General features: G+C 56.3%; 1 protein-coding gene across 7 annotated transcripts in view; it reads left to right on the plus strand.

The window, feature by feature from the left end:
* Positions 1-15,582, plus strand: part of MARK2 (microtubule affinity regulating kinase 2) — a 55,830-nt gene that overhangs the window by 35,259 nt on the left and 4,989 nt on the right. For 2 of the 7 annotated variants that reach the window (XM_052661567.1, XM_052661568.1), the window contains exons 2-16: positions 4,910-5,086; positions 5,314-5,367; positions 8,270-8,318; positions 8,650-8,715; positions 8,805-8,875; positions 9,080-9,136; positions 9,810-10,046; positions 10,485-10,604; positions 10,703-10,802; positions 10,880-10,992; positions 11,970-12,102; positions 12,355-12,536; positions 12,853-12,950; positions 13,691-13,852; positions 14,475-14,732. In XM_052661567.1, the coding sequence (XP_052517527.1) occupies positions 4,910-5,086; positions 5,314-5,367; positions 8,270-8,318; positions 8,650-8,715; positions 8,805-8,875; positions 9,080-9,136; positions 9,810-10,046; positions 10,485-10,604; positions 10,703-10,802; positions 10,880-10,992; positions 11,970-12,102; positions 12,355-12,536; positions 12,853-12,950; positions 13,691-13,852; positions 14,475-14,732 (1,877 nt within the window). The remainder of the gene's footprint in view (positions 1-4,909; positions 5,087-5,313; positions 5,368-8,269; positions 8,319-8,649; positions 8,716-8,804; positions 8,876-9,079; positions 9,137-9,809; positions 10,047-10,484; positions 10,605-10,702; positions 10,803-10,879; positions 10,993-11,969; positions 12,103-12,354; positions 12,537-12,852; positions 12,951-13,690; positions 13,853-14,474; positions 14,733-15,582) is intronic. The other 5 variants (XM_052661569.1, XM_052661570.1, XM_052661571.1 and 2 more) reach the window with 3 other exon arrangements.

A 15,582-nucleotide genomic window follows, 5' to 3' on the forward strand; every position in this document is an offset into this window, starting at 1 on the left:
CACGGGGCTCTGTCCCCGTCCCTCTCCTTGCCAAGCCCGGGCTCTCTCCGCTAGTGGTGGTTTCGGTTGCGACACAGTCCGGGTTCCCAGAGCCGCTCGGCCTGGCTGCTGCGCTCTTTTTCATTGAGGAGGTGGTGGAAGGTGTCGCCTGCTTCAGCTGAGTAAGGGTGGCTGGCGGCGCCAGCAGCCCCCGCCCTGGGCCTGGCTCTTCCCGGCCTCTGTACTTTGCCCTCGCTGCCTGACAGGTTCTGCTCTGGGCTCTGCTGAATGGAAGTCGCTGGTAGTCCTTGTCCCTTTCTCCAGCTGGGTATGTTGCCCCCTGTTTTTGTTTTGTTTTTTTGCTGTGGAATTGCCCCCTCCTCTTTCATCCCTCCCACCCCACACACAGGATCTTTGAGGAGTTGCTAAATGGAGCCAGGCACTAACTAGCGCAAGGCACCTTCCTGGGAAGAGGCACGGGCTAAGAAACGAAGAGGGTGAATCCCCAGAGAAGAGTCGACCCTCAGGTGGAATCAGCAGGCCTGGCCAGAGTGAAAGGAGCGAACGAGACAGGCCGAGGCCCCGGGTGGGCGCACGAGTGCCACGGTGAGGGGAGACGGAGCGGGGGCGGCCCCCGGGGCCAGTGCCCAAGGGACGGGTTTCCTCCGTCCCTCTGCCTCTGGCCCAGGAGCTCCTGTCGCCCTTCCCAGCTTGGCCCCTTCCCGGCTCTGGGGAAGTCTCGGGACACTCGAGGCCAGCCCTGAGTGCAAGGCCCCAAAGCGTGAGGTTTTCTCGGGAGGAACTGCTGGTCAGAGCCTCCAGCGTTAGGGAAGGGGCCCTGCCTACCTGAGTCAGCGCCGGGCCGCTCGGGGTGGAGGCTGTCTTCCGGGCGAGTCTGGCAACACGCCTAGGCCGGGTTCTGAGATCCCAGGTTGAAGGGCCCACTGGATAGAAGACTTTGTTTTTCTTCATCTTCATGCCCCGAATTCTGCCCTCTTCTCGAATGAAGACCCCAAAGCTGCTTAGGCCCAACTTCGCAGTCAGGCCTGCTAAGTAACCTGCGTGTTTTGCTATTTGGTTCCAAATCCTACCGCCCAGGGTGACCCCTCGTTCTTTCTGAAAGCTGCCTGAGGGCCATGGTGTCCACTTTCAGCGGACTTCTGAGACCTTTGGGGCCTGCCCATTCTGTGGTGTGGGCCAGAGCTTGGAGGATGTCGTGTTCCGTGTCTGTGCGCAAGGAGGATGGAGGTGGTGGGCAGAGCGTGGTTCTGGCCAGATCCTGTTTAGTTGGCCCAGAAGGACAGCCAGTCGTCAGCCTCCCACCTTGTTGGTGAGATCTGTGTCCAGGTTACATGGGCCTAGTCAGAGCCGTGGAAGGGGCCCTGTCTCCATGGTCGCACCTGCACCCCTGCCTCTGCTTCAGCCTCCGAAGAAGCCACCCGGCGCAGGGCCCTGGTCCAAGGAACGTTTCCTACTGAGGACTTTTCTCTTCTCCCTCCCTGCACCCTCTCCTCACTCTGTCCCTCATCCCTGCTGTGGGAACTGTGTCTCAACATGGAAGAGGGAGAAGGGTGAGAGAAGGACTGTGTCCTTGGCATCCGAGAGTTGAGTGGTTTTGTCAGAAAGGGGAACGTGTGGCTTGTAGAGCAGGGGAATCAAAGAACACGCCCCAGCGTTTTCTGCTTGTTTGGGACCCAGACAGGCGGAACCTTCTCTTTGAGTGTCCTGGAGACCTCGCTTGGAACTAACCCTTTGCAGCTGCCCTGGCGAGTCCCCTCCTGTGAAGGCAAAGTGGCTGATGCCCAGCTGGGACCTCTCCCCAGCAGGGACATCTCCCCAGCGGGGGGACCCTACATCTCTTGGCCTCCATCTGAGCTGCAGCTGGATCAGGAGGACTTGACTTAGATGTGAAAGTCTTGTTGACCGTGAGACTTCTGGCTCTGCAGACAGGCTGTGTAGCATTTGAAGTGAAGTGAAAATCGCTCAATTGTGTCTGACTCTCTGCGACCCCATGGACCGTAGCCTTCCAGGCTCCTCTGTCCATGGAATTCTCCAGGCCAGAATACTGGAGTGGGTCACCCAGCTGTTCCTTTCTCCAGGGGATCTTCCCAACCCAGGAATTGAACCCACATCTCTCTCATTTCAGGCGGATTCTTTACTGTCTGAGCTACCAGGGGAACCAAAAATAATGGTAATCGTGGTGGTTCTTTATTAAGCATTGGCTAAGGCATTTTACCTGTTCTTTGGAAGGACTGATGCTAAAGCTGAAACTCCAGTACTTTGGCCACCTCATGCGAAGAGTTGACTCATTGGAAAAGACTCTGATGCTGGGAGGGATTGGGGGCAGGAGGAAAAGGGGATGACAGAGGATGAGATGGCTGGATGGCATCACGGACTCGATGGACGTGAGTCTGGGTGAACTCCGGGAGTTGGTGATGGACAGGGAGGCCTGGCATGCTGCGGTTCATGGGGTCGCAAAGAGTCGGACACGACTGAGCGACTGAACTGACTGAACTGAAGGCATTTTACATGTTTTCTGCCACTTAATGAATGTGAAATAGGACTGTTTTATCACCACTTTACAGATAAGAAACTAATGCTCGTAAACGGGGGGAGCCTGACCTAGGCCCTCGGCCTGTGGGACGGAGCTCCTCGGCACCCACTAGGCCATCTGCTGGCACCCGCACGCGGGAGCAGCCCATGTCGGTCATCTTTTAGGATTTCTTCCTGCTTTGTAGTAATGTCATCTCCCCCTTAAGGACGTTGTTGATGATAGTAAAGTTAACGTGTTGAGTAAGAGGCAGATTTGGGACCTGGACCCTGGCAGTCTGTCTCTCCTCCTGTGCTCTTAGTCACGCCTCTCTGTCCCAGTGTGGAGGGCGTTTGTTGCCATTCTGTGAAGATAGTGTGTCGCTGAGCCTGGGAGTGAGGAGTGGGGAGAGGGTGCTGGCCAGCTGTGCCGCACAGAGCAGCCCCAGGGCTGAGAAGCATGGAGGCAGAGGGGCCAAGCTCAGGATGGGCAGTCGGACGCCCAGATTAGCTTCAGGGAGCGAAGGACCCAGACCCTCACGTCGACACTAAATGCTCATTCCAAACTCTGAGGACTTGGTGACTGCCAGACTCCTGCTGCCTTTGGCTCATATCCTCAGAAAATAGGGGCGTGACCAGAAACTTAGGAGGTGAATTAGAGGTTGCCAAGGAAACTTTTCCACCCATCTTCCTCTCTCAGAAGTGGGGGCAGAGGGAGGATTTTCCTTGTCCGTGGCCCCTTAGGGCTGAAAAGCAGCTGGCTGGGGAAGCATGCTCCTTGCCGAGGAACCCTGGACAGTTCCTTGGGTGGTAACAAGTCATTTCTTTGTGGTTTTTGAGGGTTTCACCGAGAGCCAGAAAGGACTGTGAAAGAAAGAACTTTGAGGCACGCTTCTTTGGTCCCCCTGCTTGCTTCCAGACTGTATCCTCGAAACTTCCAGGGCAGCTCTGGACAGCTCTGGGACAGGGCTCTGGCTGCCTTTGACCCGCGTGGCGCTGGAGTGGTGGCACCGGGTTCTCTGAAGAGGCAGATCAGGGTTCTTGACCAGCGTTAGACCAGACTCTCAACAGTTTGATTGAGATGCAACTCACATCCCATACAGTTCACCCTTTAAAGTGTACGCTTAAGGGGATTTGAGTAAATTCATGGACCTGTGTATCCATCACCACAGTCAGCATTTCATTTAGAATTTTTTCATTACCGCAGAAAGAAAGCTCAGCCCATAGCTGTCATCCCTAAGGCCCCTCCCCTTAGGGAAGGCCCCTCCCCTTAGGGGAGTCCCCTCAGCCCTAGACTCATCTCTTTTTTCTGTCTTTCTGGATCTGCCTACTCCAGAGCAGGCATTTCATATAAGGGGAATTGCACAGCCTGCAGCCCCTCGTGGCCAGCCTTGTTCACTTAGCATAACGTTCTCGAGGTTCATCCCTGGTGTAGCATATGTCCGTGCTCCTCCTTCTTTCTTTGACTGCCCATGAATATTCCACTGTGTGGATATTTCACAGTTTGTACGTCCATTTGTCAGTTGAGGGGCATTTGCGTCGTTTCCACTGTTTGGCAGTTGTGAATGTGGGATATTATGAACGTCCATGGGTGTACAAGTTGTTCTTGGGTGTGTAGCTAGGAGTGGATCACTTGGAACTCTACATTTAGCCCTCTGAGGACCGTACAGGTGTTCATACAGATGGATGTTTTCATCTGGACGGTGCCTTTTTTGTGTTATGTGTATATGCCTGTTGGTGCCAATTGTCATTTCTGCTTCCGCACACCCTTATTTGAGCTAGGGGATATCTAAGGAGGGCCTTGCTCAGATCATCATTCCATGTTTTCATTGCACAAGTGTTCATTGAGCATCTACCATAATCCAGTCTACCTAGGTGCTGGGTTGTATCAGTGAATAAATGATACGTGCCCACCCTCATGAGCTTCCATTCTTACAAGATAGACAACAAATCAACACAAAGTCATACGCAGTAAAGACGAATGTAAAGCCCTGGGTGCCGAGTGCTTTGCAGTAATTTTGACCACATTGCCCCTTCGAGTGTTCAGTTTGGGCCTGATTAAAGTGTGAGCGGGCCACAGGGAGGGCAGTAGGCGGCGCTCCCCTACACGAGGAGGAGGAACTGTTGGGCTGTTCACGGGGGACGTATTCCAGAGAGTGGAGCCGGCGATGGGACGGCTCGTAGTAGGATGCTGACACTGGGCCCCAGGCTGTGCTCTTTCGGAGTGGAGCGGGGCTCGCTTCCCCTCTCCTCTTCCTCCCCTGCCTCATGACTTGCTCTCTGCATGCCTCCCTGCCCCCCTACCCCAGCCTCTTAGCAATTGTTTGCAGAGAGCTAAGGGCCAGGGCACGGGGAGCTGAAGGGTGGCACACTTCAAGGTGTGCGTGTTTCTACCCGGCAGCCCCCCTTGGGACACCTTGACAAGCCCAGCAGTAAGTCCAACATGCTGCGGGGCCGCAACTCAGCCACCTCTGCTGACGAGCAGCCCCATATCGGCAACTACCGGCTCCTCAAGACCATCGGCAAGGGTAACTTCGCCAAGGTGAAGCTGGCTCGGCATATCCTGACTGGGAAAGAGGTGAGCGCCAGACCTGGGGACACGGCAGCATCTCCCACTGTTGATACCCCAGCAGTAGCGGTAGGGCTACCCCCCAAGGCAGCCTTCTGTTTATCCGGCAGAAATGAGATCTGAAAAGAGAGGGATGCTCAGAGGGATAGGCTAAGAAGATGGCGGAAATATGAATTTGAATCCTGATCTTAGCGTGGTCAAAGAGATAATCTTGGGCTTCTTTGTCTCTTGTGCAGGTAGCTGTAAAGATCATTGACAAGACTCAGCTGAATTCCTCCAGTCTCCAGAAAGTAAGCTCACAGTACATCCTGTCCCTCTCTAAACCTTTGTCAGGAGTCACTCATCTGCTGATCCCATTTGGACCTCCTCCTGCACCCCTGGGCTTCCCAGGTGGCACAGTATAGGAAATTCGGATTCAGTCTCTGGGTCGGGAAGATCCCCTGGGGAAGGAAATGGCAACCCACTCCAGTATTCTTGCCTGGGAAATTCCAGGACAGAGGAGCCTGGCAGGCTATGGTCTGTGGGATCCCCGAGTCAGACATTATTGAGTACACACAGACACGTGAACCCCTGGTTCAGATTCTCCAGTTATTTTGTTGTCCCCACTATCCCTCTCCATGGCTCTGCTCTCTTCAGGGTTTTGTTGGATCCTCTGTGCTGACTTCTGCTTGGGCTTCCTGGCCTCAGACACTGGCTCGATAGAAGTCTTTCTGCCTTTTCCCAGCCCCTCAGCCTACCTGTCTGACCTACCTCCTGCATCTTGTTATTTTCTGGCTTGTGACCAGCCTGTATGCAAAAACGCATGTATACAGCTATTACTCGAAACATACGCAGTTGCTTTAACATCTGGAATGATGCAGGGGAGTGGCTCTAAGAAGTACAGGGGTAAGAGGAGGCAGAGAACCTGCCCCTGGATTCTGGGCCAGCTCCATTTCAGAGAATGGGGATGGAGGGCTGGGGTTTTTAGAAACTGAACTCCAGTTTCAAGCCTCTGATAATACATGCAGATTAAGGACAGGTACTCCCAGTTTTCCCTCTCACTTTTAGGCTCCTCCTGACTAACAGTTGGCAAAGTGATTTGCATGTAGTCTTTGCAAGGTGAGACTTTTGCTTCCCTTGACGTACAGTGGAAACTGAAGTCTTTCTAGCTGGTCAAGGAACCCTCCAGGTGGCACCACATATGTAGGAGTGAGGAAAGAAGGCTTTCATTTGCAGAGGAGGGACAGCTTACCAGTGACTGTTGGTGCAGAGCCAGAAACAGCCCTCTCCCCCCGGGCTCAGGCAGTTTAGAGGAAGGAAGAAGTCTCCCATCGGGCTCCCAGAAAGCAGCCCCTTTTCAGCTCAGTCAGATTTGCTCATTCTCCAGATGACCCTGGCTCAGATTTTCTGACCTTGATTAACCCAGATCTTTTGATCTCATGGCAGATTGAGCTTTCCTTTTCATGAGCACGTTGTGTTAGTTGGGTTAGGAGAGGGTATAACCTCATGCTAACAGAGCCAACTACAGTGAGATTGGGAAGCTTGGGGCTCGGGGTTGGGAGTTGTTACTGAGAGAGACACTCACAAAATTAGTGTGGGTTGAGGCGCCATGACACACTGACGGCCAAAACCAAGGTGTTTCCTATTGTTTTTGGTACCCCTGGGATCCCCTCACGGTTCTTTGAGTCAGAGGAAATGTGGCTGTCATCACCAGGGCTTCCCTGCTGGGAGCTTTCCGGAAGGAAGGGAAAGAGGGCTACTCTGGACACGTTGGCTCAGACCCCACAGAGCAGAAGCCAGCCTGGTGTGGGCCATTCGGTCCTTGGAGCATCTCAGGCTGCCAGCGTCGGCTTGGCCGTCCTGTCTCCCACTCGTCTCTTCTCCCTGCCTCTTCCTGACTGGCTGGAAGACACCAGCACCAGACAGATGTCCCTTCTAACCCACTCCATGGCCAAGGCCAGACTGACTCTGGCCAGATCTCTCTGTTTAAATTTAATCCCAGCAGCAATCCCTAAATGACACACCTTGAAGAAGCTGGCCTCTTCAGGGCTCTAACCAAGCTCAGAAAAGTCCACAGTCTCCTAGGAGGGCACTCTGCAGGCCCAGCGAGTGCCCTCGGGAGGAGCCCTGGCAGCTGCCTTCAGGCCCCATTTCAGTGTTGCTCCCCACTCCTGCCACTGAGCTGGTGTCCAGGACTTCTTGCCTCTTCATCCACTTTCTCTCCTGGGCCAGAGAAGAAAGCAAGGAAAAACCTGGGCTCCAACAGGAAAGGGGAGTGAAGGCCAGAATCAGGTTTTCAAGAGTTGGAAAACCTGTCTCCCATTTCCTTTCCAGCTCAGGAAAGCTCTGGGACTTCATTAAAGGGGAAAACAAGATAGGTTCACTTTCTCCCCATAAAATATAGCCTAAATCAGGTCTCCATACCTCCCCTCAAAAAACAAAACAAAAACGCAGAACAGCCAGTTCCGCCCCTTGTGCAAGTGGGAAGGCCTAGAAGTTACCGAAACCCCACCCCCAATTTTCTGGCCCCCGCAGAGGGGATGGGGTCCATTTCTGTCATTTTTCTTTATGGAAATGTATGGTTTGGAGTCCCTGATTTTGTTTCACAAAGAGAGCGTGAGTGTGTGTAGGTGGATTTGATTAAAATTGGCATCAGCTATATATAGGAGTGGCTTCTTCTGTCACCACCCTGCGGCCCAGGAGAGAAAGGCGCACCCACGAGTGCCGAGCCCTCTGACTTCTATAAGTCGGAAGACAGTAGGGTCCCCCTTCAGAGCTCCCTGCCCTTTCACACAGACCACACTGGAGTCTGCTTTGTCTGTGAACTGTAGAAGCAGCTCAGGTTCTAAATATTCATGTCCATGGGCTCACACTCCCTCCTTTGGAGGCACCCAGCCAAAACCGTCTGCTGCTGGGGGGCTGGATCTGAGTAGACAGCGCCTGAGGGCACAGCTGGCTCGTCCGGATGCTGCCCCTGAGGGTGCAGGTCGGGAGAGCCCTGCTGGCCTCGTGCTGATCCTTCTTGCTCTCCTCCCCCCTCGGGTCCTTCTCAGCCCCTGGGAACGGGCGTGGAAGAGGTGGACTGCCAAACTGTTTCTTCACCCTGCCTCTTTGCTCTTTCGGAAAAAGCATCCTAGTGATGGATCTGTTTGGAGGGGACCTGAAGGGAGCAAGCTGAGCAGGCATGACCCCTGCTGCTATTTTATTTTCCAGCTGTTCCGTGAAGTAAGAATAATGAAGGTTCTGAACCACCCCAACATAGGTGAGGACCGTCGTTGTTCCTCTCCCTCCCCCACCGCGCGACTCCAGTTCCCACACGTAGTCCTCCTCTGCAGTCCTCCTCCCGGAGGCGAGGTGCCGGCCGGAGTCCGGAGTCTTCAGGACGCCTCTGGGGAGGCCCGGCTCAGTCCGGCTCTGCCCCTGGAGCTCAGGGCTGTCCTTGGTGTGGCTGCCACGAGGGGAGCTTGTCCTCGGGAGAGCAGGAATGAGAGGGGAGGAAACGTTTGTTCTGAGGATGCCCCTGTGCATGTTGGGGCTTGGCCTGTGACCCCCTGCTGCTGCTCTGACTCAGAGCTTGGCCCTTGCTCTTGCAGTTAAGTTATTCGAAGTGATCGAGACTGAGAAAACGCTCTACCTGGTCATGGAGTATGCCAGTGGAGGTAGGTAGGGAATTGCCTCTTGCTCCTGTGTCCCTGCCTTCCCCAGCCCCAGCCAGCTCTGATGTAGACCCCACTCCTGTCCCTTGCAGGAGAGGTGTTTGATTACCTAGTGGCTCATGGCAGGATGAAAGAAAAAGAGGCTCGAGCCAAATTCCGCCAGGTGGGTGTGACTCCCTCCCTGGGCTGTGGGCCCAACCTCTGCTCGGGGGGTTGGCATGCAGGGAGTAGCTGCCATCTCTCAGCAGCCTCGGAGGGTCCTTTGGGCCCTGCTTATCAGTGTGGCAGGCTGGAAGTCGGTCACAGGGTCGCAGCTCCACCAGCCCGTGCGGCCGCCTCCGGGCTGACCCCTCTTCCTTCCTTTCAGATAGTGTCTGCTGTGCAGTACTGCCACCAGAAGTTCATTGTTCACAGAGACCTAAAGGTGAGGCGCGCTCTCGTCTCCCGTGTCTGAGTCAGGCTGGGCCGTTCACCTCTGTGAACAGTGACAGAACCGTGACACCCTGATGTTCAGGGAAGCTCTAGCCTGTAATTTTTTTGGAGATGATGAGGAAGCCCCTAGGGCTGCTTCTGACACAGGCCTGTGTGACTGGACTTGGGCTTCCATTCCCGCCAGCGAGTAGAGAGCCTCTGCCATTCCACCTCTTCCGGTGCTGCCAGGCCTGGCGGCCAGCCGAGGAAACAGGGTTGACTGTCCCACGGCTGCATCACAGCTGCTTTGCAGATGTGAGCACTCCCATCTCTGTCCCTCAGATGTTAGTGTGTGAGAGACTACCTCTGGGTGTTCCCGGCCCAAGTCCTCGCAGGTGACCACGATTAACCCAGGCCTGACAGGGACGCTTTCCACAGCTCACAGCCCTCAGCCTTCCGATCCCAGCCTTCATACAGCTGCCTGTGTGAGGAGCGGGCTTTGCCACCCTCCTCCAACCCAGCCCAGCGTCTTCACACATATTGGAGGCCGCCCTGGAGTTGGTGGGAACAGTACTAAGATTGAAGATGACTTCCTGTTTTTTCCTTCCGTTCCCCTCAGCTCCTTCCTGTCTGGTGCCTTGGTGTGGTCCACGTGGTTCCCTGACATTTTCCTTCTTACCTCCCAGGCAGAAAACCTGCTCTTGGATGCTGATATGAACATCAAGATCGCAGACTTTGGCTTCAGCAATGAATTCACCTTTGGGAACAAGCTAGATACCTTCTGTGGCAGTCCTCCTTATGCTGCCCCAGAGCTCTTCCAGGGCAAAAAGTACGATGGACCCGAGGTGGATGTATGGAGCCTGGGAGTTATCCTATACACACTGGTCAGCGGATCCCTGCCTTTTGATGGACAGAACCTCAAGGTGGAGTGAAGTGCAAGCTTAGATCATTTGAATTCTCATTTCTTCTCTTGGCCGCTGGTCTTGTCCCCGACCTCTCACCTTCACTGCTTTTCTACATTTTTCCTGAGCCAGAGCTTCAGAGGGCTTACAGAAGGTAGCAGCTATTAAAAGGCACTATATACCCAGCATCATAATCTCAGTTCTTCTCTTGAGAGCTGGGATAAATTGTATGTTTGTTCACCTCTCCAAGGCACTCAGGATTGCAAAGCCTCCGGCTCCTGAAACTCGAGGGCGTGGGGTGTCTGACAGCACCGCCTCTCTAGTGAGGGGCCTTGTCCCAGGCCCTCTGCCTCCTATCGTATTTCGTTTCTATCTGCCTGGACAGTCAGACTCTCAGGAGCCTGGATGTTAGGTTTCTTAAACCCTTGTCCTTGGGTGATTTAAATTTCCCTCCTACAGGAGCTGCGGGAGCGGGTACTGAGGGGGAAATACCGTATTCCGTTCTACATGTCCACAGACTGTGAAAACCTGCTCAAGAAATTTCTCATTCTCAATCCCAGCAAGAGAGGCACTTTAGAGGTGAGCAGCCTGAGACCGTCTGGCCAGGTCCTGGGTCCCAAGGAAACCTCCAGGCTGAGTTCTCCCTCTCTGCCCTTCTCCTTCCCTTTGCTCCCCAGCAAATCATGAAAGATCGGTGGATGAATGTGGGTCACGAAGATGATGAATTGAAGCCTTATGTGGAGCCACTCCCTGACTACAAGGACCCCCGACGGACAGGTGAGGCTGTGCTGGGCAGTGAGGTTGAGCCTACCTGGGACTCAGGACCTGCCTTAATTGTGTGCCCTCCCGTGCAGAGTTGATGGTGTCCATGGGTTACACGCGGGAAGAGATCCAGGACTCACTGGTGGGCCAGAGGTACAACGAGGTGATGGCCACCTATCTGCTCCTGGGCTACAAGAGCTCCGAGGTGCGTGCCCCCGCTCCATCCCCGTGTGTGCCGTCCTCGGTCAGCAGCAGCCCCTTGCTTCTAGCGGCTGTTGAGGGCAGACCTCATCTCCGAGTAGCTGTGTGGCTGTACTCTCTACTGACTGATTTTAAGCCCCACCTCTGGGGGGCCGCTAAGGCCCCTCTGGCCTTTGCTTTCTCTGATCACCATCAGTGGTTCAATAGGAAAGCTGATGGGGTCAGGCCTGGGTCTGGGTTACCACACGGTGAGTATATCTGGTTCATTCTGTGTTGGTTAGACAGGGTCTTGGTCCATCTGGGTCAGTTCTTTGTTGCCCCCAGGCGTGTTTCCATATGTTTTGTGTCTCTGTGTCGAGAAGTCTTGGGATTCCTTGGTGCTTTGTGTCTTCCAGGAGCCGTGAGTCTGTGTTACCTCTGCTCTGTGCTCATGTCTGGGAGTGTGTATCTGGGGGCCTATACGTCCATCCTTCACGTCTGTCCATCTGGAGGCCTCGTGATTGTTGCTCTGCTTGTCTGGGTCACCATGTCTGCACCTGAACCCATGGGTCTCTGTGGGAGTCAGGTCCTGCTTACCATCTATGTGTCCCACTTGCACGCACGTGTGGCCTCCCTGTCCCCCTGGTGGTGTCAGACTCCTTTTCTTGATTCTTAGCCTGCTCAGGAGGTATTGGGGGATGGATGTCTCTGAGTCTGAATGCTTCTTTTTGCGTGTGCGCGCGTGCCCGAGTGTGTGTGTGTATATGTGTCCGTGTCCTCCTCTGAGAGCGGGGGTCTTTGTGGGGAGGCTGGTGTGTCTTTGGCTGTTTGTCAGGGTCTGCATTGCTACTTGTTTTTCTCTGTGTTTATCTAAATGCACTTTGGTCTTGCAGTGGGTATGTCTCACGGGAGCCCAGGTGGATTTGTGTCAGGCAGGAATGTGGCGTGGAGGTGGGCTTGTCCACAAGCAGCTCTTCATCCCTCCCTCTTGTGTTCTCGCAGCTGGAGGGCGACACCATCACCTTGAAGCCCCGGCCTTCAGCTGATCTGACCAACAGCAGTGCCCCTTCCCCCTCCCACAAGGTACAGCGCAGCGTCTCCGCCAACCCCAAGCAGCGGCGCTTCAGCGACCAGGGTGAGTACTTCCGAAGAGTGGCAGGTGTGGGGCACACCCCTCTCCGATGGGTTCTGGGGGCTTCGGGTGGCACAGCCGAGTTTCAGTCCTGTTCAGCCCTTACTAGCATGTCCTTGGGCACGTCACTGCAGTACACTTCCCTCACCCTGTGAAACGGGGTTGCTGGCCACACGGTAGGAAGCATGAAGCACACGGTGGGTGTTCGGTGTGCCGCCCTCACCCTTACGGGTTCCCACCATCTCTCTGGCCCAGCAGCTGGCCCTGCCATCCCCACTTCCAATTCCTACTCTAAGAAGACTCAGAGCAACAACGCAGAAAACAAGCGACCTGAGGAGGACCGGGAGTCAGGACGGAAGGCCAGCAGCACAGCCAAAGTGCCTGCCAGCCCCCTGCCTGGCCTGGAGAGGAAGAAGACCACCCCCACGCCCTCCACGGTGAGCCACGCCCCTCCCCCTCCTGGCCAGCCCCGCCCTCTTTCCCAGGCCCCCACCCTGCCTTCTTGCTGTGGGGCCTGCCCTCTCCAGGCAGCTCCTTCCTTAACGAGACCCGGCTTCCTTTGGCTGCCTACCTGACCTTCCCTCCTGGGCCACTTGTGCTTACTGTAGAAAACCCTGCCCCCCAGAGTCAAAGCAACATCCTTTCTCCCCGCCACGCCCCCCACCATTGCTCATGGTAGAAAGGGGAGAAGGGAGCTGGATTTGTGACCACTTTGGTTTTCTGTGATATAGCTCTTCCCCTTCTTCCCCACAGAACAGCGTCCTCTCCACCAGCACAAACCGAAGCAGGAATTCCCCACTCCTGGAGAGGGCCAGCCTTGGCCAGGCCTCCATCCAGAATGGCAAAGACAGGTGAGCAGGCCTGGGCCCTGCCTGCCGTGCCCCCCGGAGCCGCTCCCCCAGCGGTGACGTCTGTCAGCAGCACCCTCCCCTCCCGCTCCCTGGAGTCCCGTCCTGGCTCTGTCCAGTCCAGCCGTCCACACGCCAGCACCTCTCTGCTCTCCCCTCCATCTCCTCCTCCCTGTGCTCCTGTGACCGCTTCTTGCGGGGTACCCAGTGTGACTCCATGACCATCTCAGCCACCTTCTTGCTCCTTGACCGCAGCCAGGGCATGGCAACTGTGCTGTTCTGGGCATCAGTGCCCCAGGGACGCCGGCTCAGGGCAGAACCCAGAGATGCCCACGTGAAGGGTGCACACACTGAGGGTGACTCCAGCCGGGCCTGTGAGAGCAGAAGCCCCTGACCTTGACCGTCGGTGTTGATCTCCTGGCTCCTTGTCTTCTGAGCTTAATGAAAACTCCCCTTAGCAGCACCCTGCTCTTTCTGGCGACAGCACGTCCTTGTTCTTGGAATTCCTAGGAGACCAGTGCAGCCCGGGGGCAGTGGCCTCCTGTCAGCTTTCACGCCCTGCCCTCCGCTACGCAGCCTTGCCTCCCTGGGCTCTGACTTGTGCCCCATTGCTGCTTCTGGGTCTGACATGCATCCTGCCGAGGCTCCCCTCTGGCCCTTCCCGCCCCGCCCTTGCTTCCTAACCAAGCCTCCTGCCCCCGCCCGCCCCTAACCCAGGCCTCTCCGCTGCTTTTGTCTCCTAGCCTAACCATGCCAGGGTCCCGGGCCTCCACGGCTTCTGCTTCCGCCGCGGTCTCTGCGGCCCGGCCCCGCCAGCACCAGAAATCCATGTCGGCCTCCGTGCACCCCAACAAGGCCACTGGGCTGCCCCCCACGGACAGTAACTGTGAGGTGCCGCGGCCCAGGCAAGTGTGGTGGGGCAGCTGACGCACCGCTGCCCTCAGCCTGCCCCCCTCCACCCCCCACAATTTCTTCCCACCTGGGGGTCCTGCTTTGTTCTTGTCATCTTAGCCACAAGAGGCGGCTGTCTGCTGCAGCCGGGAGGTCGAGGGAAGCAAAGTAGCTTACGGCCCTCTTCTCCTCCAGTTCTCCCTCTCAGAACAGACATGCCCGAAGCCGCCCCGAGGCTCCAGAAGGAAGCCTTTTTGTTCTGAGCCTTCCTGGACTTCCCTAGGACCCGGGGACAGTCAGCATCACAGGGACTCAGCCCTTGAGGGTTGGTCAGCATTGTCCCCTGGAGGTTCCAGTCTGCCGAGCTCCCAGGGAGCTGCTCCTCTCCAGCCTGTACTGCTCTCCACACACGAATCCTTCCCTGCCTCCCTCCCTCCCCGAAACCATCTCCTCCCCACTCCCCCTTACTGGCGTCCTCAGTGGTCACATCCCTTCCTTCTGTGTCCTCTGTGGTGGCTGCCTCCCTCTGCCCTAGCTTCCCCTTCCCTTTTCCTACCCCAGGGCTCTCCAGCCACTGGCGGGGCCGCCGCCTTGTGCCCTGATGCATTTCCCCCACCCCCACCTCTTTTCCCACAGCACAGCCCCCCAGCGTGTCCCTGTCGCCTCCCCCTCCGCCCACAACATCAGCAGCAGTGGTGGAGCCCCAGACCGAACTAATTTCCCCCGGGGTGTGTCCAGTCGAAGCACCTTCCATGCTGGACAGCTCCGGCAGGTGCGGGACCAGCAGAATTTGCCCTACGGTGTCACCCCAGCCTCTCCCTCTGGCAACAGCCAGGGCCGGCGGGGGGCCTCGGGGAGCATCTTCAGCAAATTCACCTCCAAGTTTGTACGCAGGTGAGTAGGGGGCCTAGGGAAGCAGAGAGGGTGAGGCCAGGCCCTGCACCTCCCTGGGGGAGGGGATGAGAACACCTGGGGTTAGAGCTGGGAGTAGGTCCCTAGGGGGTTAGAAGCAGCCTCAGGAAGCCTAAGAAAGTGAGTCTTGTTGGCACCTGAGGCGCCCGGACCTGTCCATCCCTCTCAGGCCTTCCCAGCTCGTCATACACACCCCTTGTTCTCTGGCCCAAGCAGATGGCCGATGCCGCCTCCTCTCTAGGAGAGTGTGAACTCAGATGCTAAAATAAAAGCCCCCCTCTTCTCTCCTGGGTTCCCATGGAAACTTATATTTGGTGACGCAGCTGCAAAGTCATGAGGCCTGAGCCAGGCTGGGCCGGCAAGGAGAGTTTCTCCTGGTCTCTTGTCTCCCCCCGTTTGACCTCCTTGCTCCCCACCCAGTTGGTTTTGTCTGTCGCAGCCATATTCATCTGCTGGGCTGGACGGGGTGGGGTGGGGGTGGAGCAGTGTGCCAGGATGAAGGCCACGATTTAAGTGACTGCTGGGGGCCCAGGGTGGCTCCCACGCAGCCTGCTGCACTCTGAGGCTTTCCAGTGTGGGAACCAGGGTGGAGATCCTCTTCATGAGGTTTCTCACTCCTGGCCCCTGATGACCCATAGAAGCAGCGTTCATCCTTGAGGTGCATCCAGCAGCCGGCCTCGAGGGGTGCTCCCTGTCTCCATCTCCCTGCTTCCTCAGCCATCTTAGCGAAGCTCAGGATACAGCAAGCAGGAGGCTTGGAGAGAGTGGGTTTGCCTGCCCTTCCTCCATACTTGGCTCCACTCAGCTAGCGTAGCCAGGCTGGGCCCCTTTC

The sequence above is a fragment of the Budorcas taxicolor genome, chromosome 25 (assembly GCF_023091745.1).
Source record: "Budorcas taxicolor isolate Tak-1 chromosome 25, Takin1.1, whole genome shotgun sequence".
Taxonomy (NCBI): Eukaryota; Metazoa; Chordata; class Mammalia; order Artiodactyla; family Bovidae; genus Budorcas; species Budorcas taxicolor.